The sequence below is a fragment of the Haliotis asinina genome, chromosome 1 (assembly GCF_037392515.1).
Source record: "Haliotis asinina isolate JCU_RB_2024 chromosome 1, JCU_Hal_asi_v2, whole genome shotgun sequence".
Taxonomy (NCBI): Eukaryota; Metazoa; Mollusca; class Gastropoda; order Lepetellida; family Haliotidae; genus Haliotis; species Haliotis asinina.
Genome location: NC_090280.1, coordinates 87,928,176 through 87,949,689, shown reverse-complemented (window position 1 = coordinate 87,949,689; position 21,514 = coordinate 87,928,176). Strand labels below are relative to the sequence as shown.

Genomic DNA, 21,514 nt, shown 5'->3' with positions numbered 1-21,514 from the left:
TTAAACACCAAATATTTATATTTACACACACTATAAATGTGTATAGTCATAAAATAACTAAGAAGTAATAATTTCTTGTAAAGAGGTATTTGTTATTTCTTTAGCACAATGAAGTATCCTTCTTGGAAACATGGCGGTGGATGGCGAATTCCTGAGAAGCGAACGAGAGACGTTTCGCAATTGTTGTTTTAAGCTGAGCAGATTCGTGTATAAAGACAACGACAGTTGCCGCACCAACTTGAATCTCTTATTGGATGAGCTTACTGCTGCCGAAAATTCACAGAGGAGCGTATCGGAAGAAGTAATTGTTAAACATGTCAAGCGTTCATCTGTCAAACTGCTCAGTGATACAGCTTTTGTCTCTCGCTTTATTTCGTAAGGATTAGTGCTAGTAGTAGCATCGCCTGGTTAACGAAGCCCACATCGAAATCTTTGGCTAGAGTGCAGTTTACCGGTCGCACTACCCGGGGACTGCTGAGCGCTCGCTAAATGAGCGCACTGCTCCATCCTTAGCCCTTGGGCACTCCACTTCTAGATCCTTAGCCCTTGGGCACCCCCCTTCTAGATCCTTTGGTGCAAGTATATCCATCCGAAAAAAATCGGAAAAACTGCGTTCAGTAAAGTGCACTACTCCCTGCCTTATGTATTTCTTGTATTGCCGCAAGCATGTGAGATACTTAGGTAGTCTGTCAATTTCATGAACTTGCAATTCTATGCCCATAAAATATATAAAACGGTTAAAAAATACAATACAACTTTTAACTTTCCTGACTGGGTATGTCCCAAACTTTTTATCTTGTTTAAAGTAACACAATATGTTAACCCTTTGTTGAAAAGGAACCGGCTAAATAGAGCTACAGTGGGGTCCTACATGTTTCATGTCTCTGTTTTAAGAGAAGAGTCCAGGGAGTGATTAGAATGAGTAGAACAACTGAACCTGGTTAGAATCAGAATGATAATTATGTTTGTGACTGATGCTATGTGCAACTACTAAACTGAAAGTGTGATGCAGAACTGTTGGATGACACCTTCTTTTACTGTCATGAGGAAAGCAGCATTACATTTACGAAATCGTAAACTGTCAAATCAAAGTATTAGGTTGTCATATCAGTCAATCCAGAAATATCACCAATTTTACATACCCAGCACTGAATTTATGCAACCTGCTCAAATCTTTTGCTGATGTTTCTAGATAATATATCAGTTAAAATAAGAGTTTTCTTTTGACATTAAGGTATGTAAACATAACGTGATGCACCTTTAATAATATTAATTAAAATTGCCTGCATCCTCATCCTCATGTTCTGACCAACAAGAAGCTTTTGACTTTTTTTTGTTCCTTATTTTGATCTCTGTATTGTTTCAGGAGGGTAATGAGTTGCTATGGAAACTTTCGTCCTTGGTTCCATTTCATCAGGAAAGGCTTATTGCCAAAGTCTGCCAGACCATAACCAACTTCAAACTCAGACATTCGGTGAGCTGCTTTACATGGCAGGCTACTATTCTAAGAGTAGAAAAGATTGATTATCTTGGTATACTCACGTTTCATATTTACTTGTGTGTCAGTTTGCCAGTCACCATGGTTAATATTGATCTTCAGCAGCACATACTTGTGAGAAGCAACTGACAGTATCAAATATCAGACACAGTGGTTTTGTGATTCTTCAAAGGCATTTAGAAGTTAGCGTAGCAATACAGGACAAATTTTATGGATAGCAACTTCTTGAGTTTATTTTCACGACGTTTCGGGGCTTATCCTAGCCCCCTCATCAGTTTGAGCTGAACTGAACATTACGTAACTGTTAGCCTTACTGTTCAGCTCAACCTGATGAGGGGGCTAGGATAAGCCCCGAAACGTCGTGAAAGTAAACCCAAGAAGTTGCTACTCAATAAAATTTGTCCTGTATCACAGTGGTTTTGTTGATGTATGACATCCAAATAATATCCCATTAGTGTAGATAGCAGGATTGCCTGTTTCATACCTGTGACTTTTTCAGGTACCCTCTGTTAAATCAGCCAATGCCTCGTCATCTAATAAGTAACTCACATGAATGGATTAACACTTCCTACTGTCTGTACAGTCATATAGTAGTTTTTACCGAACACACAGAAAACAAACTTCTAATTCACATGATACATGCATGCTTTTAGGAGAAAGGGAAAATAACATTAAGCCACACACCACTTTTCATGTGCCTTTTTTTTTTTGATTTGTTTGTGTCAGCAAATAAAATATATGGTTTCATGTGGCTTTTAGCAGTATTCAAGCTATATGTCATTAGGGGAACTTCAGAAATGTTCATTCATGTAATGTACGTTTACAGCATCCAGTTAGTGATCAGTGTCTGGAGTCCCTGCTGGACTTCTGTATTAGAGCCCTGCAGTGCTGCCAGCCGTGGTCCCACCCCGACATCCTGCAGGCACTCAGCGCCTCTCTCCATGACAACAGTAACCGAGTCAGCAAGGTCAGCTCCTTCTTTATCATGTGTGGCCTTCAAATTGATGCCACTGAAGATCTGTGTGCTTTCTAATACAGTTGACTTTCACCAGTACTTTTGAAGTTCCAGTGCATTAAAGGAGGCACAAATCATAAAATGGCATCTGATCGTTTCATTTGACTATAATATTGGTACAGTCATCCTTCTAGAAATTGTCAGCTTCAAAAGCATCTCAAACAACCCCAAACTAAGGGAAGTGGCTCTGAACTGTGATCTGCTCAATAGAAACATGATATTTTACAAGTGCTTCAATCATTTGTTGCCTATTTTGCTCACAAAGTATTTTGTATCAACACATTTCACGCCACATAACATGCAGTAACCCTCCAGTGTTGAATTGTGAATTAGAATGCTGTTGATAGACATGCTGTTCCCTGTACCCTGTAATCATGTGTCCTTTTACCATACATTGTCAGCAACATACAACATTTTATCAGTAACTGATTGCATTTTTACCAAACAATCAGTGGAAGCGGTTATAATTGGCAGCTGTCCAATCTGGCAAGTTGTCAATATCAGCATAAAATTTGAGTCTTGTCCGTGGCTAGTACATTTGTCATTATTTGAAAACTGCGCAATCCGGCATCTGATCCTACATGTGGCTAGGAGTCTGCCGGATGTGTATTGTCACCAAATTAATGCTGCGTTAAAACAACATCGACTGAGACAACTTAATCTTAGTTTAGTATAGGTATAGTTGTACATGTAATTAGTGAGTACAAGCTCACTGACCTTCATCGTCATTGTGTGCAGTATTGAGAGAACCATGTGATGCAGCAAGACATATGAGAGTGACAAAAACTGTTCTGTTCTGGTCGTAGGGACACATGAAGATCCCGGGTAGAATAGGTCTTCAGCAACCCATGCCTGCCAGAAAAGGCAACTATGCTTGTCATAAGAGGCGACTAATGGGATCAGGTGGTCAGGTTTGCTGACTTGGTTGACATAGGTTATCGGTTTCCAGTTGTGCAGGTCGATGCTTATGCTGTTTATCACTGGATTGTCTGTTTCAGACTCGATTATTTACAGGTTGCCACCATATAGCTGGAATATTGCTGAGTGCGACATATAACTTAAGTCACTTACTCACTCACTCTGATCATAGGTATCCATGGCAGCTCTATAATCCACCATGCTGTCTAAACCGGATTATTTGTTTAGTTCAGACGAGTGCCGGCTGAGACAGCTTCCACTGTATTTCCTTTATGCTGAGCAAATATTGACTGCCATAAATTTCCTTGTACCTTTCTTGATTTATGAGTGATAATCCATTTTATGTTCCCCATGGCAACAGTACCATGAGTTGTTGCTAGGCAACCAAGGTATCTTGGTGCAGCTGACAGATGAAGGAGTATCAGACGAAGACATCCTTACAGGTGGTGTACAGTGCCTTGAAAACCTCACTTCCAAGTACGTTACTTTTGTAGTCAGTACATTTTTATGCTTCCATTTTGGGATGATTACTGAATTACAGACATAAGCGATTAATCCAATAAGGCCACATTGTCACTGGAGATTTTACATTACTACCTGTGGTTATGTTACATGAGAGATTGGAAGTGGAGATAATAGCAATGGCTAGACTGACAGGCAGATGCTACAAACATGTCTCAAAGTGAATGTGTAATACAAAGTGACTGTCGTTTGTACAGAGTGCCTGGTCAGAATGGGCTGAGTGATGCACATGGTCAGTTGATCTTCTCCATCTTCCTGCGTCTGCTTCACACCGTCCCCACACAGAAGATTGACCTCATCGTGCAATGCAAGGTCAGGACATGAGTCAAACAGCTTTAACCATGAACATGGTGTATTCTTAAAAAATATAATGATACAACTGTCAGACAGAAAATACACCATTGCTTTTATCAGTTTTGTTGCTGTTTGGAAAAAAAAACTGAGGATATTTTCGAGATACTGTCAGTCAGTGTCCTAGAAAGTGGACTGATTTAAATCTTGGTACTTTTGAAACTGTAGCAGTATCATGATATCATGGAGGTTTACTGTTTTGCGTTATGTATGTATACTGCAAGAAATTGGTTTAAAATTTAACGAGGGACACCTAAAACCACAAATAACCAAAGTGATACTGCTAAAACTCTTTTGTCAGCCAACAAGTTTCAATTTGCCGTCTTAAAAGAATTCAAACAAACTGAATGCTGTTTGTTCTAGCAAAGGTTAACCTGAATTTCATTGACTCACAGACAACATGAACCAGTCAAATAACATTCTGGCTTGGAAGTCAGATGACTATCATGATGTTTAGTGCTGGTGGTTGTCTTGACAGTGTTGATGTTGGTGATGATAAAGTTGTTAATGATGATAATGATGATGATGATGATTTCCCTATTTCTCTTCAGATCCTGATTTGTTCTTTGCGTGGTATCCAGAATCTCCTTCTCACAACCAAGCTTATGCCGTCAGACAGTCTTGGACCACTTTTGGCCGGGATCAGGGTAAACATGGCAAATAGTTGTTGCATGAATTTAAATTTTCAACCCATTGCACTCATTATGTTTGCTAACGCAAATCAGTTTGCATTACATTTTCTCATTGACGAATGGATATGAACAGTGTTTTCTTAGTTTATGGATAATTTGTGTTAAAATTGAAGCCTCAGAATTCAGTTGATCAGCATCAAAATCTCTAGGTAATGGACAAACATTAACAATATTTTTTAGCTGATGATTGCTAATTTACTCCACACCACACCACACCACACCACACCAACATACCCACTCACCCACCTACCTACCCACCATGCAGTGCAGTATAGGCGCAAAGTTTCTGATGCTACATTAAGCAAAACTCACTCAATCATTATCCATTTGTAAGAATGAGTATCAGAACATGACAAAATTGTCTGTGTCAGCCATTTAACATTTACATTGCCAGGCCTACATGTTCCATGGTTTGTCCAGCAATCAGCTGTCCCCCATTCCACCCAGCTTGTACCCAACTCCCATGGTTCAGTATGACCTCGGATCAGCATCTCCCCAAAACGACAAGAGTAAGCTGGACACCAAGGAGAAAGAAACTCCAGCTAAGCCCGCCAAGAAATCAAGACGAAAGAAGGCTTCAAAGAAAGAGGCCGAGAAGGAAAAAGATTCTGAAGCTCCAAGCACCGAATCCCAGAAAACAACAGAAACAGAGAGTACAGATACTGCAACATCAGCAACAACCTCTGCCGAGGATGCAGCCTCAACCTTTCAGACCTCATGGATGAAGGGCTTAAGTTCGGATTCCGAGTATTCTGACACAGAGGGAGGTCAGGCTTCCAGAGTGAGGTCCATGTGTACGAAAGTGAGGCAAACAGCCTTCAGCTGTTTCCATGCTTTAGCAAAGGTGAGAATGTTATACTGAGGAGCCAATCATGAGAAGTTACTGTACACAGTTCATTCTGACTTGACTTTAACCCTCAAAAAGTGCTTGTAGCTGGGCGTTGGTTTATCCGACAAGCATGAATCTTTATGGCCACTTCTGTTTACTATTTCCTAAACATTATAGATATAAAGTGCTTAAATTTACATCAAAAGTCTTGGAAAGTTGCTGTAATTTTAATTGTGTAGCAGCCATGAAGTCCATTACTGGGATTTGAACCACAGACCATCTGATCTGACGGTGCCTGACAATAGCCAGTATGACAATAGGAACAATGATCTCTTGAAGATTTACAAAAGTAGTTATTGCTTTGATTTCTCAGCTATTCTGACCATCTTGTCTTGAGACACTGAACAGCATCTGGGTTGCATAGTGATTCATGTACAATTAACAAATGCAGGACCCGTGAAGGTCCCGGGGTAGAATAGGCCTTCAGCAACCCATGCTTGCCATAAAAGGTGACTATGCTTGTCGTAAGAGGCGACTAACGGGATCGGGTGGTCAGACTAGCTGACTTGGTTGACACATGTCATCGGTTCCCATTTGCGCAGATCGATGCTCATGTTGTTGATCACTGGATTGTCTGGTCCAGACTCGATTATTTACAGACCGTCGCCATATAGCTGGAATATTGCTGAGTACGACGTAAAACTAAACTCACTCAAATGCAGCCCTCATCCTCAGTCTGACCAGCAGACAAAGAGAACAGAGTGGTGACTCTGACTAAACTGCTGAGAAAAACTTGAAGCTTTTGAAATTCATTACTTTATGTTGAAGTTGTCTGTGTGTCTTCTGAAGATTTTATGGAGTGATTCAATTTATTTTTGGATTAGCAGGAAAATTCAATTACCATATTTTCTCAAGTATGTGGTGAATCTCTAATAAGTGCTGTTTTTCTTATAAGCGATGGGGGTATGGAAGCTCACTATCAATTACGGTAATTAGACCCAGTAAGCGCAAAAGCACCGGGCCTCTAATAAACGCTTGGTCTAGAAGTCTGTTATAAATAAGCACTTATTATGGGAAAATTCAGTACTTGAAACTTTGTCCTCATATATTCACATCTGCAGAAGTAGAATAAGTGTACCATGTTGCTTTTACAGAATTTAGACAAGAAAGTCATTTTTGGTTACTGGTCATCATTCATTCCTGACACAGCAGGAGCAGGTAACTCTCCCCAGAATCAAACGCTGTTCACTTCAATACTCAAGGATCCCTCACCCATGGTAAGAACTGGCATCAATCTACTTGAATACATTTGAAACTAACTGCAGCTTTTTTTCTTCTGTGGACCCTCTTTTTTATCTGAGGGGATGAAAGCATTTATGCATGGTGTATTATGAAATCTATGTACAGTTTCTTGATCACTTGGAATTATCTATATTCCAATAAAGACTACCATTCCTTGAGTAAGGATATGTGATATCTGGTGTATCAGCTCTCTCTTGATTGTTTCAGTGCCGAATGGGAGCACTATCAGCTCTGACAGCTCTAGTAGACCGAACACGAGCCTTCCTGGCCCAGGCTGAAGAAAAGTAAGCCTTCACTGTTATACCATCTTACCCACTATACTGAATATACTAAGACATAAATCATTCTTCATTGGTGGTGGAGTAGCCTAGTGGTTAAAGCATTTGCTCGCCACTCCTAAGACCTAGGTTCAATTCCCACATGGGTACAATATGTGAAAGCATTTATGCTTGCTTGAAACAGACACTTTGACTACTTTTGCACCGTGTTTATTTGAATAGCTTACCAGTGATAACGTGACTGTTACATTTACAGTTATCAAGTGAGAACAGCGTTCGTGCCGTTCTCCGCCATCCTTGGTTCAATGATCAAGGAACTCCACAGATGTCTGCTGCTAGCCCTGGTTGCCGAGAACTTCCCTCTGGCTCTCACCCAACTCATCAAGGTTCGAAAGATACACTGTTTGAACTCATCTCTTACACTTTGAACCCATGAAGATCCGGGTTAGAATCGGTCTTCAGCAACCCATGCTCGTTTTAAGAGGCAGCTAATGAGATTGGGTGGTCAGGCACCCAAACTTGGTTAATACATGTGATCGTATCTGAATTGCATAGATCGGTGCTCATGATGTTGATCACTGGATTGTAAGGACTGTGGACTGGGCCAATTATTCACAGATGGCCAAGATGTTCACCATGAATGGTAGCTTAAATCAAAAGGTCAGACATGTTGACATACCATATGATGGGGTTCCGGACATAATATTGCTCAATCATTCACTCCGCATAAGAAACTAATGTGTTGAGCTTTCTTGTTGGTTGTGAAAGTCAAATGACATGAAGACTATCATGAAGAGATTGGTGTCCTGAGTAAAGTGCTGATGAAGTCACAGTGTCACTGCATCACTTATTTTTTACACAAAACTAAAAGTGTTTCTTGTGACATTGTTTTGTTTTGTCCTTCAAGTGTTTGGGCACACTGGTGATGAACGTTCCCTATCACAGGCTTCATCCAGGACTGTTGACCAGGGTTGTCAAACAGATACGCCATTTCCTCAACCACAGAGGTACGTACTTAATCCTTAAAAACCACTTCCATAACCACAGAAGTTAATGGTACCCTCTTCCTCAACCACAGAGGTAGGCACTAGATCCTTAACCTCACTTCTTCAACCGCAGAGGTGAGTGGTTGCTTCTTCCTCAAACTTAGAAGAAGGTACCAGTCTTTTCACAAATAGTTCCAGCCTTTTCACAGTGAGTGCTAGTCTTTTCTTGAACCACATAGGCAGCCACAAGGTATTTGCCTCTGTTTTATCCATTAAGACAGGTATCAGCTACTTTTTTGACCGTAGAGGTACAAGCTACTATTTTCACATTTTAGTATGTTTTTATGTGTCTATATAAACTCTACCAAGTATTCTCTCTGTTTTGACATAGAGGCAGGTACTAACCCCAGACTCAAGAATATGGTAGGTGTGGTAGAAATGTCAGTATGACTCACGTCTCATCACTCCTTATACATTCAGACCCGAACGTGCGAGTTGCATGTCTGACCTGCCTGGGGTCCGTGGTCAGTATCCAGCCCCCTCTCATGGAGGTGTGTCACATAGTCCAGCCATCCACTCCTCCAGTCAGCACCAGGATCTACCCCTCAGAGTCTGTTCTGTCCCAGAAACCAGAAGACAAATCAGCTGATTCCGGTTTCAGTAGTATATCAACGACCGACTCAACCAATCAAATCCTGGGCCAGTGTTCAGGTCAAAGCTCAGGTCTGAACACCCCAGCCCTGGCTGCAACACCAGGTATCCAGACACCAGTATTTTCAGATCAGACTCTGCAGGCCTTTGCAAATGACACATCATGGATCATCAAGCTGTGCATCCGGAATGTGATGCCGCAGCCACAGGGAGACAACTCCAGCAACTGGAGGGACGCCAGCGTGTCCTTTGAACCTCTGCCAGTTCGTCTGGAGTCTCTACAGGTCCTCGCTAATCTCACTAATGGATACTTTCCAATAATCAGGTAATTAGGATTGTACTGCCTTTACTGTTGCTAACAAATATTCCAACAATTAGCAACTTATGTAACAACTAGAGACAATAGTAGTAAGTAGGTGTTTATGCGGTTTTCAACACTATTGCAGCCATATCATGGAATGAACTGATTGCTATTTATAACCACTAGACTATCCCACCACACAGTAGCTGTTGAACAGGACTGACTCATACCTGCCTTTCAAACTGAGATTTGTGTCTGATCACAAGTGTCATGTGCTGCATTGACAGATTTGCCTCGTTGAGGTTCATGAGAGGATCCTGTACTGTTTCTATTCCACATCTGCAACATGCTTTAGAGGTTTGAAATGGCAGTTATGTCCCCTGTAAACAGGTAAAAGGGTCCTTCGCCTAGTACTTGTCCATCTAAAACAGGTAGGGGGTGATTTGGAGTCAGTGTACTGTGACAACGTGAAGTATTCATGTTAAACTACAGCATGGTATCTCAAAGTGCCGGTAACCTAGCAGTTAGAGCACGCCAAAGCGAGTGAGTTTAGTTTTACCCCATACTTCGCAATATTCCAGCTACATGGTGGCAGTCTGTAAAGAATCAAGTCTGGACCAAAAATTAAAAAAATTACGACAAGCATAGTCGCATTTTGTGGCAAGCATGGGTTGCTGAAGACCTATTCTACCCCAGATCTTCACGGGTTTCATATGGGTGCAATGGGTGAAACCCATTTCAGGTATTCCCGGCAGTGATATTTCTGGAAACTCACTTACCCATACTGATTACCAGATATTTGGAGGTTAGTGTGAAGATATGTATCTGCTGACCATATACCTGTCTTGCAGGAAGAGTGTGGCACTGCTTCAAGACCTCATCCAGGCCTGCTTCAAGGACAAAGACCCGATAGTTAAACTTCATGGAACTAAGGTACATTGATCCTTACTTCAGTTGTCTGTTATGAAGACCCTACAACCAACATCACCTAAATTGAGGCCTAAAATTCATGTATGTTTAGATAACTAGAAATGCAAAAATTCTATTGCTTTTTTGACAGATTATCTACGAAATCACAAAACCTAACCTTAGACCAGTGAACTGTTTTCAGGAGAATTATAGACTGAATAGTGTCTTTAGCATTTACATATTCTGAGGACAGACAGTTTGTTTCCCCTAGTCCTCACATGTCCTACAGTATCATTTCAGTTGAGTTTATACATAAACTGTTATCAACCTAACTGTCAATGCAAAACAGAGCACTAAGGTGATAGTCTCAAAGGTGATCTCAGTGCAGTGTTAAAGAATGGGAGTTAAGGTTGACTTTAGTAAAGGCTGCTTCATGAAAGGAACCCCAGATTTTTACTTGACTAACGGCCACCTGTGTAATCTCCTCTGCTAATAGAACACTTGAGCTGACTTGTGATGCATGTGTCAGTAGTGTTGAGCGTTTATTAAAATCGTTTGATCGTGGGTTTGAAGTGTGATAATGGATCCTTGGTTTGCACACAACAGAGCCTCTTTTCACACAGTACTGAGGTGATTGTAAGTCACTAAGGTAACCTGAGTGCATTGTTAAAGAATGGGAGTTGAGTGTAATCTTAGTAAAGGCTGCTTCGTGAAAGGAAGCCCAGGTTCATGGTTTTATCAAGTCATGACTTTGGACTTGTCTTCCACATTGTCAGAACACTGAGACCAATATGATGTGAACACTTTGATCACAGAAAGTTGTTTAAGATGTCAAGTCATGTTTAAAGAAAGGAAAAATTGCTAATTCTTGGCCTGTATGTCTATGTGATTATCTACCTATGTGTCAGTGTGTTCATCCATCGATGTGTCAATGTAATCATCTGTCTATGTGTCAATGTGTTCATCTACCCATATGTCAATGTAATCATCTGTCTACGTGTCAGTTGCTGGATAAGCTGAAAGAAAATACTGTTAATCCTTGGTCTGTTTGTCAGTGTGTTCACCTGCCTATATGTTAATGTATTCATCAGTGTATATGTCAAATGTGTTTATCTACCAATTGTCAATGTGTTCATCTATTTGTAAATGTGTTCGTCTGCCTATGTGTCAATGTCCTCATCTGTCTATATGTCAATGTCTTCATCTGTCTATATGTTAATGTCTTCATCTACCTATATGTCAATGTGTGTCAATGTGTTCATCTCCCTATATGTCCATCTACCTATGTTTCAATGTCTTCATCTGTCTATATGTCGACTTATCTATCTATGTGACAATGTAATCATCTGCCTGTATGTCAGTTGCTGAATGAGCTGAAAAGAAATACTGTTAATCCTTGGTCTATAAGTCAATATGTTTCTCTGCCTTTATGTCAGTGCGTTCATCTACCTATGTGTCAATGTGTTCGTCTGCCTTTGTGTTGATGTGTTCATCTACCTATATGTCAATGTGTTCATCTGCCTATGTGTCAGTTGCTGGATAAGCTGAAAGAAAATACTGTTATCCTTGGTCTATATGTCTGTGTGTTCATCCACCTATGTGTCAATGTGTTCGTCTGCCTATGTGTTGATGTGTTCATCTACCTATATGTCAATGTGTTCATCTGCCTATGTGTCAATATGTTCATCTACCTATATGTCAGTATGTTCATTTGTCTATATGCCAGTTGCTGGACGAGCTGACTCAGGCCATGCTGCAGGACATCCAAAAGCAGGTTGCGGACTCCACAGTGACATCCACCATCACTCTGCAGCAGGTATTCATCCTACATAAATTCTTCCACAACACACCGTACCCAAGAAGATAAGAAACAAAATTGGTCTTCAGCAACCCAGGCTTGTTGTAAGAGGGAACATAAGATACCAGGTGGTCAGGCACGCTGTTGCATTACACCTTCATCTTCGCTTGTCATTCGGGGCAAGTCATTGGTCAGAATTGTTGGCTGAGTTGTTGAATGTCTTTTCATCCCAAACATGTACATCAGCGTCTTGATGTCAGTTACTTGCTTGTTTGGTCCACTCTTTGTTATTTACAGCCTAATGTTCGTATATTGTAATAGTGCTGAGTGTAGCATTAGGAACTATGAATGGCCAATCCAATAAACACACTCCCATGAAACAGTATGGCATTGCCTATGATGATTGCAAGTGTTTTCTGGACTATATTTGTCTGATTGTTCTTCTGATAAATTATATACCCTGTCTGAAAATTAACTGTGAATGAAGCACATTATCAGGGCATGCACAGTCTCTATATTTGTACCGTTTGACCTGGATTTTGATCTTCAATCATTAGTTCAGTGATACCTCACAAGACTCAAGTTTGAGAATCCAAAATCCCCGCAAATAAAGACTTGGTTATTACCTGAATGTGTGGGAGCCTTCTGATGGACATGTTACATGGCTTTATTTCCTGTGTCAGGTCCAGGAATTCTGGGAGTGTCTACTGAGCGGCCCGCTGCCCACGATGCTGCAGATGGAACGGAACAACCAGGTCCGTGCCAACGCCTGTGACTGCATCTCCAACATCGGCCCAGACGTCCTGTCCCACCTGCCGGTCAGTGTCCATCAAACTTGATCTCCTGTACAGCTCATGCACTTATGGACACAATCCCACAATTGTAATAAAACAAACATTAATGTTTTAATTTTGGTGATCATTTCTTGATGATGGATGTGGAAACAGAAGGTTTCACCACCAGAATCTGGTTTCAGATGGATCGCCGTGTGCTGTGCATTACCCTGATCCTAGGCTTGACTTGTGAAGAAGACAAGCTGGTCAAGTCAGCGGCCGTGAGAGCTCTCGGAGTCTATGTGCTCTTTCCCTGTCTGAGAGAGGTAAGGTGCACTGTACAGCTAAATAGTACAAAATTTTGTGTATGCATGTGTGTGACTATCAGTGTGTGCAATAGTATCCAGATTGTGCAAGTCAGTCAGGCGAGCTATGCCTGAAAGTTACTATTCCGCGAAAAATATTGTTTTTATGATCCCAAAAAGTCTAGACATAAGTTGCAACATTAGGCTATTAATATGATGAACATTGTCATCGGGCATGATCTAGCATGATTTAAAAGTATGTTATAACTTAGCAAGTCAGAGAAGTCATATTTAGAAAATGACCCCATGAAAATTCAACAGGCCAGTGACTATGGAAATTAGCAGGCCCGATTGTATTTTTTTTTTTTTCAGTCAGGAGACAGCAGGCCAGTAGCTATTTCACACGCTGGTGACTATTTTACTATTGTAGACTGATGTTGCTGACAGTTCTTGCCCATGGAGATACTTCACCACTGTTAACATGGATACCCCATGCACACATATGACCCGGAGATGTCTGGTGCATGTTTTATCTACTTTTTGTCGACCCGTGAAGGTCCCGGGGTAGAATAGGCCTTCAGCAACCCACGCTTGTACCCGTGAAGGTCCCGGGGTAGAATAGGCCTTCAGCAACCCACGCTTGTACCCGTGAAGGTCCCGGGGTAGAATAGGCCTTCAGCAACCCACGCTTGTACCCGTGAAGGTCCCGGGGTAGAATAGGCCTTCAGCAACCCACGCTTGTACCCGTGAAGGTCCCGGGGTAGAATAGGCCTTCAGCAACCCACGCTTGTACCCGTGAAGGTCCCGGGGTAGAACTGGCCTTCAGCAACCCACGCTTGTACCCGTGAAGGTCCCGGGGTAAAATAGGCCTTCAGCAACCCACGCTTGTACCCGTGAAGGTCCCGGGGTAGAACTGGCCTTCAGCAACCCACGCTTGTACCCGTGAAGGTCCCGGGGTAGAACTGGCCTTCAGCAACCCACGCTTGTACCCGTGAAGGTCCCGGGGTAGAATAGGCCTTCAGCAACCCACGCTTGTACCCGTGAAGGTCCCGGGGTAGAACTGGCCTTCAGCAACCCACGCTTGTACCCGTGAAGGTCCCGGGGTAGAATAGGCCTTCAGCAACCCACGCTTGTACCCGTGAAGGTCCCGGGGTAGAACTGGCCTTCAGCAACCCACGCTTGTACCCGTGAAGGTCCCGGGGTAGAATAGGCCTTCAGCAACCCACGCTTGTACCCATGAAGGTCCCGGGGTAGAATAGGCCTTCAGCAACCCACGCTTGTACCCGTGAAGGTCCCGGGGTAGAATAGGCCTTCAGCAACCCACGCTTGTACCCGTGAAGGTCCCGGGGTAGAATAGGCCTTCAGCAACCCACGCTTGTACCCGTGAAGGTCCCGGGGTAGAACTGGCCTTCAGCAACCCACGCTTGTACCCGTGAAGGTCCCGGGGTAGAATAGGCCTTCAGCAACCCATGCTTGTACCCGTGAAGGTCCCGGGGTAGAATAGGCCTTCAGCAACCCACGCTTGTACCCGTGAAGGTCCCGGGGTAGAACTGGCCTTCAGCAACCCACGCTTGTACCCGTGAAGGTCCCGGGGTAGAATAGGCCTTCAGCAACCCATGCTTGCCATAAAAGGCGACTCAGCTTGTCGTTAGAGGCGACTAACGGGATCGGGTGGTCAGACTCGCTGACTTGGTTGACACATGTCATTGGTTCCCAATTGCGCAGATCGATGCTCATGTTGTTGATCACTGGATTGTCTGGTCCAGACTCGATTATTTACAGACCGCTGCCATATAGCTGTAATATTGCTGAGTGCGGTGTAAAACTAAACTCACTCACTCACTCATCTACTTTTTGTCAAAGACGAGGTTACCAACAGGGGACAAGTACTTTAGGAAATATGGCAAACATGATGGGCGTTTCTTTAAAGACCCTATTATACCGTTTGTATGTCAGTGTCATAAGTAAGGCGCATCGAACCGTCTGAGACGGGCTAGATTTCTGACAGATTGTCTAAATTTACAGCTAGTCAGCCTGATGGTCTGGTATGATTTTTATATATTCCATACTTCTGAGTAATTCACCATATCTTGATGTCTGATCTGGTTAAGTCCACTTTGGGCTGGTAACATTGAATCTTCATACTATAAGGGATAATAGAAAATACCCATTAATTATATAATCAATAAATCTCCACACAGTCAGTCTGACAGGTGCCTAGCTTATCCATCAGTGTGGTATAAATCTATCATTATTGATTGCCTTCTGTCCAACAGGATGTGTCCTTCATCGCTGATGCTGCAAATGCGATCCTGACAGCAATGGAGGACTGGAGCGTCAATGTCCGCATGAAAGCAGCCTGGTCCATGGCTAACATGTGTGATGCCCTCGCCCTCAACAGGTCAGACCAGATTTCTGTGTCAGATGTTTGTTTAGATGGTCATGGAACTGCTAAAAGACAATCAAAGGAAGAGTTTGGCAAAATGTTCTTGTCCTGTCCAATCAGATATTGCGACAGAACATCTTACAAGTAACCATGGTAATTGGCTACTCAAACAGATGGCGATCAAAGAAAGAATGGGGAAATATGGTTTATATTTGTGTTTCATGACCAATCTAAACAAATCGAGTGGCAAGACATGTTGCTAGTATCCTGACAGTCGTAAATTGCGAGGTAGCCATTCAAGATTGAAGGCAATTCAACTCCGTCGGATCTCCTATTAAGCGAAGCTTGAGGTAATATGCTATAGACCTATGATAAGGTAAGTATTTAAATATCTAAAATATTTAGAGTTTAACAAGTTTCTGCCCTGACAGGGAATGTGGTGACCTGGAGTTTGTGGATGAGTTCTCTGACATGCTGCTGCTCAAGCTCCTCACAGTGGCAACCAAGTCGTCTCAGGACACAGACAAAGTCAAGTCAAACGCTGTCCGTGCAGTTGGCAACTTGCTGCGGTATCTCACAGAAAGAAGTCTAGGTAATTCTGCAGCCACCTTTTGGTTAGTTTGTTAGAAAATGTACAGAGCTGTGTCTCTTGTGTCTGAATCATGAATTCCGTCTGATCATGGTCTCTGGTTTGTTAAAAGATTTCAGTTGCCACCTGCAAATGACATCTCCATTACTTAGTGAGCTTCCTCAATGCTTCACATCACATCACATACTGGTGTCAGGTCTCATGCTAGTGTTAGGTCATATACTGGTGTCAGGTCACATACTAATATCAGGTCACATACTTATGTCAGGTCACAAAGTGATGTCAGGTCACATACTATTGCCAGGTCCCATACTGGTGTCAGGTTACATACTAGTGTCAGGTCACATACTGGTGTCAGGTCACAAACTGGTGTCAGGTCACAAACTGATGTCAGGTCACATACTAATGTCAGGTCACATACTAATGTCAGGTCACATACTAGTGCCAGGTCACATACTAGTCACATACTAGTGCCAGGTCACATACTAGTGTCACGTCACATACTGGTGTCAGGTCCCATACTAATGCCAGGTCCCATACTGGTGTCAGGTTACATACTAGTGTCAGGTCACATACTGGTGTCAGGTCACAAACTAATGTCAGGTCACATACTAATGTCAGGTCACATACTAGTCACATAGTAGTGCCAGGTCACATACTAGTCACATAGTAGTGCCAGGTCACATACTAGTGTCACGTCACATACAGGTGTCAGGTCACATACTAATGTCAGGTTTGGTTAAAAGAAAGGTGTCTTTTTCATCCTAGAGCATCATACAGTTTTGACATTAACTAGTGACAACACACTGATAACATTATGTGGCCAGTCTTCGTTCATGATCACTACAGTTGTGATGGAGAAATTGATGATCTAAGCACAGTGTAATCAGGTGTGTCACATTATTTTATTTGCAGTCAGTATTGGTTTTTAAACTCTTACTTGACATCTTCTTTGTGAACAGGTAAAAGTAACTTTGTGAGTGCTGTTGGAGAGAGTGTGAAGGCATTGGTGAAGAACATCCTGTCAGGTACAATGAAGGTAAGTACACATGGGTTATGTATAGGTTAGTGCTTTCCTTATGGGTTATACCCGTGAAGATCTATGATAGACTTGGACAGCTCATGCTGTTGATCACTGGATTGTCTGGATGAGTCCCAATTGTTTACAGACTGTCGACATATAGCTGGAAAATTGCTGAATGCAGGGTTAAACAACAAGCCAACAACTGACATTCCTTAAGGGTGACATGTACTCCAGAGATGGATTTAGGTTGTCATTTTCATGTATTTTCATCTGATGTTCTCCCATAGGTGAGATGGAATGCTTGCTATGCTATCAGCAACATGTTCAAGAACAACCTCCTACCCCATGGCAAGGCTGAGTGGACAGTAAGTGTGTTCTTGTTTATTTGAAGAATCTTGAGTATTCTTCCTATAGAGATAAACTCTCTGTTATTATGTAAATTGAAGTGATGAAAACTCTCTTCTGTGGTAAATGGGATGTCGTCTGAGACCTGCGTGACAGTTTGCCAGATTAATCTGGAACACTTTGATTAAGTAGACCACTGTTCAAAACTCCCTGTTGTTTTGTAGATTGAAGTAATGAGGGCCCTCTCCTCTGTCGTGAAAGACTGCAAGAACTTCAAGGTCCGCATCAATGCTGCCCTGGCTCTGTCTGTGCCCCGGGAGAGGAATGCTTACGGCTCACCAGAACTGTACGCCTCGGTGTGGGAGAGCCTTATTGTGGCACTCAGGTCATCAGAGGATGTCTCTGACTTTGCTGAGTTCCGCTACAGGGACAATTTGACTGATCAGGTACCTGGAAGTTGATTCAGTTCAGATCACCAATGGGGATCCAAGGTGTCCTGGTGGTCAGCAGCACTAAAATGTGGCTTAGTTTTGGTCAGCTGTGAACTACTGTGAGTGGGCAGGTTGATAAAGAAATGTTGACTTTTGGTAGATTCAGTGTCTTAAAATATACAAATGTGCAACACAGCTGAAAATTTCAGAAATCTTACCACAAATTTTCATTAATTATCGTCCTCTATTGTTGAAAAGAATACTGAACTCTTTCAAGTAAACCAACACTAAAAGTGGATGTAAAACACTAGTCACTCACTCACTCTGTCACACAGATCATAGAGGCCATCTTCCATATGCTGAAAATGCTGTGCCCTGATGATCTGCCAGCTCTACTGCCATGTCTGCAGTCCAAGGGCTTCATCCTGCAAACCTTCATGGAGAAACTCCGGTCATCCAAAGCCCCATTCCTTAAGGGTATGGAACATGATCGTTGCTTTGGTTCTTCTGTCTGATGACTGTGTACATTTTGAGATTGTGTGATTGCTGTAGGGAAACGATACCACTATGCATAATGTTTCAGTACATCCTGGGTTCATTCTTTTTTAATTCATCTTGTAAGAGCTGTCTGCCTGCCCACCTGATGGGAGGGGCAGTGTAGCTGAAGGGTTTAACATAATGCAAATATGCTTGTATATTATGTCCATGCAGTATTCCTGTGTCCATGTCCAACACTGCCCTTTAACACTTGTAACTGCCTAATGTATCATCCCAGTGCCAAGGTCCAACACTGCCCTTTAACACCATGTAACTGTCCAGTGTAACCATGTAACATTCCTGTGTCCAGGTCCAACACTGCCCTTTATCACCCTGTAACTGCCCAGTGTAACCATGTAAGATTCTTGTGTCCAGGTCCAACACTGCCCTTTAACACCATGTAATGTCCACTGTAACCATGTAACATTCCTGTGTCCAGGTCCAACACTGCCCTGAAACACCATGTAACTGCCCAATGTAACCATGTAAGATTCCTGTGTCCAGGTCCAACACTGCCTTTTAACACCATGTAACTGCCCAATGTAACCATGTAAGATTCTTGTGTCCAGGTCCAACACTGCCCTGAAACACCATGTAACTGCCCAATGTAACCATGTAAGATTCCTGTGTCCAGGTCCAACACTGCCCTGAAACACCATGTAACTGCCCAATGTAACCATGTAAGATTCCTGTGTCCAGGTCCAACACTGCCCTGAAACACCATGTAACTGCCCAATGTAACCATGTAAGATTCCTGTGTCCAGGTCCAACACTGCCTTTTAACACCATGTAACTGCCCAATGTAACCATGTAAGATTCCTGTGTCCAGGTCCAACACTGAAGGCAGCCAGGATGCAGGTGGAGAAGGTGGGACTGTGTCTGTCTACTGGAGATGATCTTGTGGCCATGCAGCTGCTCACAGAGGTCTGCCTTATACAAGCAGGTACACAGTTGACCAGAAACCGCTGGCTTGTCTCTTAACTCCCAAAATGTATTAATCATACAGGGTTGAGTCGAAGGTATTGCAGAGTATAGGCAAGTGACTTTGTCTGGAATACACCTTTGTTCACCCAGCAGTGAATGGGTAGCTGACTGTTATCCAGTGTAAGCTTGAACATGATGAACAAAAGCTACATTCCTGAATCCAATCACTCTTTCGACATTGCATATGCAATAAATGAGAAATAGCAGTGAGTATGATAGTAAAATGGTTGCAATTGCATATGCAATAAATGAGAAATAGCAGTGAGTATGATAGTAAAATGGTTGCCCTAAATGAATGTGGACTGCACTCCTTGAGGCCGAAAATGTGACGTTATTTCTTGTTATCTGCATGAGTGGACATGAATATACATTGTATTTTGGAACAACCATTTTCCCTGTTAATACAGCTCCACAATGCTGTCATGGTTACTATAGTGACAAAGATTCTTCTGTGATGTTTCAGAAACTGAGGAGGAAGAAGACAACAGACCAGCTGAAAAATCAGCGTTCATGCAAATCTATGACTAATGATGCTTCCGATGATGAGCATGAAGAAGTAGATATGGCATCCTATGCATTTCTGTCACATTTAGCATATGGATGATATAGATCTGAATTCCAGGTTTGACTTTGTAATTATTATTTACCACTTGGAGTCAGAGATTCTTTGATGCTTTTTCCCCGATTAAAATTTGCTTCTTGATCCACATTGATGGATTAACATCACATTGAATTGTATCAATAATGTTACTTTTTTCTATTTATAATTTATTTTGATATGAAGCGTCATGAATACAATCAAAGAGGTAATCTAGCACAAATCCAACAGCTTATTATCATACATATATATATTAATAATAAAATGGTAACCTAAAGTGTAAATGCACATAAAAAATGACGATACTTTGTAAGGATATACAACTTATCTATTGTGAAAGTTGATATTTCGACAAAGATTCTAATGTCGTCAAGCAAGACAAGCATCAAGAACAAGGACATTAGATATTTCACCTTTCACAATAAAGAAGTTACATTTCTTGCAAACTAGCATCATTCTTCATCACCCTAACTTCCAAAATGCCCCTCAAGGAGGTCAGCCATGCACATTGTATTAAAGTACACGTCAGATCTGCATGTAACGAATCACACAGAACACAGGGGTTAGTGATGTGTTGTGATGAATAAACCTTCAGTATTTTTGTGCTGCTCTAAGATCAGTGTTTTGAAAAAAAAAGGTTAGTCGGCCATAGATCTGATTTCTTTTTAAAATGCACTTATTGCTTGTAGAGAAGCACTTGATTCTATTAGTGTGTGTTATATGCAGTGATGAATTATCTTAACCATGGAGGAAATCCTGTATTGCATGAGCCTACATACAGGAATTCCCAGTTGGTGTAAAAGCATTCTCTTGTGATGCTTAAGACCTGCATTTGATTCAACACATGGGTACAATGTGTGACGTCTATTTCCAGTTTCCTCTGCCATGATATTGCTGGATTATTGCTGAAAGCAGTGTATAATCATACTCACTCACTTCAGACATAGGTTTGGTATCACAACATCAGAAACACCCACAGCGAACCATTATTTTCTGGGGACCATCAACAGTGGACAGGGATGGTAATGTTCTTTGTGAACCATTGAATGGAGGCTGCGTCATTTTAGGCCTTCAGTTGCCTCACCAGAAAGCAGTGTATCAAGACTGACAGATAAGAATATGAAGCACCACTGTCAAATGCTGGTAGGGATGACATTTACTGAAGATAGTATTTATGCTGCTTGTATAAATGCCTTCATATTTTAACATTTAATGTCCCAGGTACTTCAATTTTCTTTGCTTATCAAAAAGAAACAGTTGTCCCAAGGGTATTCTTGTTTTCTAGTAATCAATTTTTTGTTCATCACTAGTCACAAATGTTTCTATCTATAGTTTTCATAGCATCATCTTGTCATAAAAATATTGTTACTCTCAGCAAATACGTTGCACTTTTTATCTACCAATAATAATGACATCACGCAAATGTTACTGTTGATTTTTTAGCCAGGAATACACATCCCAAACTTAATTTAACTTCAAAATCTTAATTTGA

General features: G+C 41.8%; 1 protein-coding gene across 1 annotated transcript; it reads left to right on the top strand.

The window, feature by feature from the left end:
- The first annotated feature begins 105 nt into the window (after window positions 1-105).
- On the top strand, window positions 106-20,160 carry LOC137299092 (HEAT repeat-containing protein 6-like). Its single transcript, XM_067831595.1, has 24 exons — window positions 106-301; window positions 1,367-1,474; window positions 2,325-2,465; window positions 3,793-3,908; window positions 4,151-4,265; window positions 4,856-4,951; window positions 5,391-5,840; window positions 6,980-7,102; window positions 7,335-7,411; window positions 7,662-7,791; window positions 8,313-8,412; window positions 8,872-9,367; window positions 10,195-10,276; window positions 11,979-12,068; window positions 12,734-12,868; window positions 13,027-13,149; window positions 15,405-15,529; window positions 15,946-16,106; window positions 17,066-17,142; window positions 17,415-17,492; window positions 17,697-17,918; window positions 18,239-18,380; window positions 19,270-19,383; window positions 19,888-20,160. The coding sequence occupies exons 1-24, from the start codon at window positions 131-133 to the stop codon at window positions 19,950-19,952; spliced, it is 3,537 nt and encodes a 1,178-aa protein (XP_067687696.1). The 5' UTR covers window positions 106-130; the 3' UTR covers window positions 19,953-20,160.
- The last annotated feature ends 1,354 nt before the right edge of the window (window positions 20,161-21,514 follow it).

Bases quoted from the DNA above. Each gene is read 5' to 3' on its own strand.
- LOC137299092 (XM_067831595.1), top strand. From the start codon at position 131: ATGGCGGTGGATGGCGAATTCCTGAGAAGCGAACGAGAGACGTTTCGC. The intron at 7,412-7,661 runs GTAAGCCTTCAC...TTACATTTACAG, and splicing joins CTGGCCCAGGCTGAAGAAAA to TTATCAAGTGAGAACAGCGT. The intron at 8,413-8,871 runs GTACGTACTTAA...TTATACATTCAG, and splicing joins CCATTTCCTCAACCACAGAG to ACCCGAACGTGCGAGTTGCA.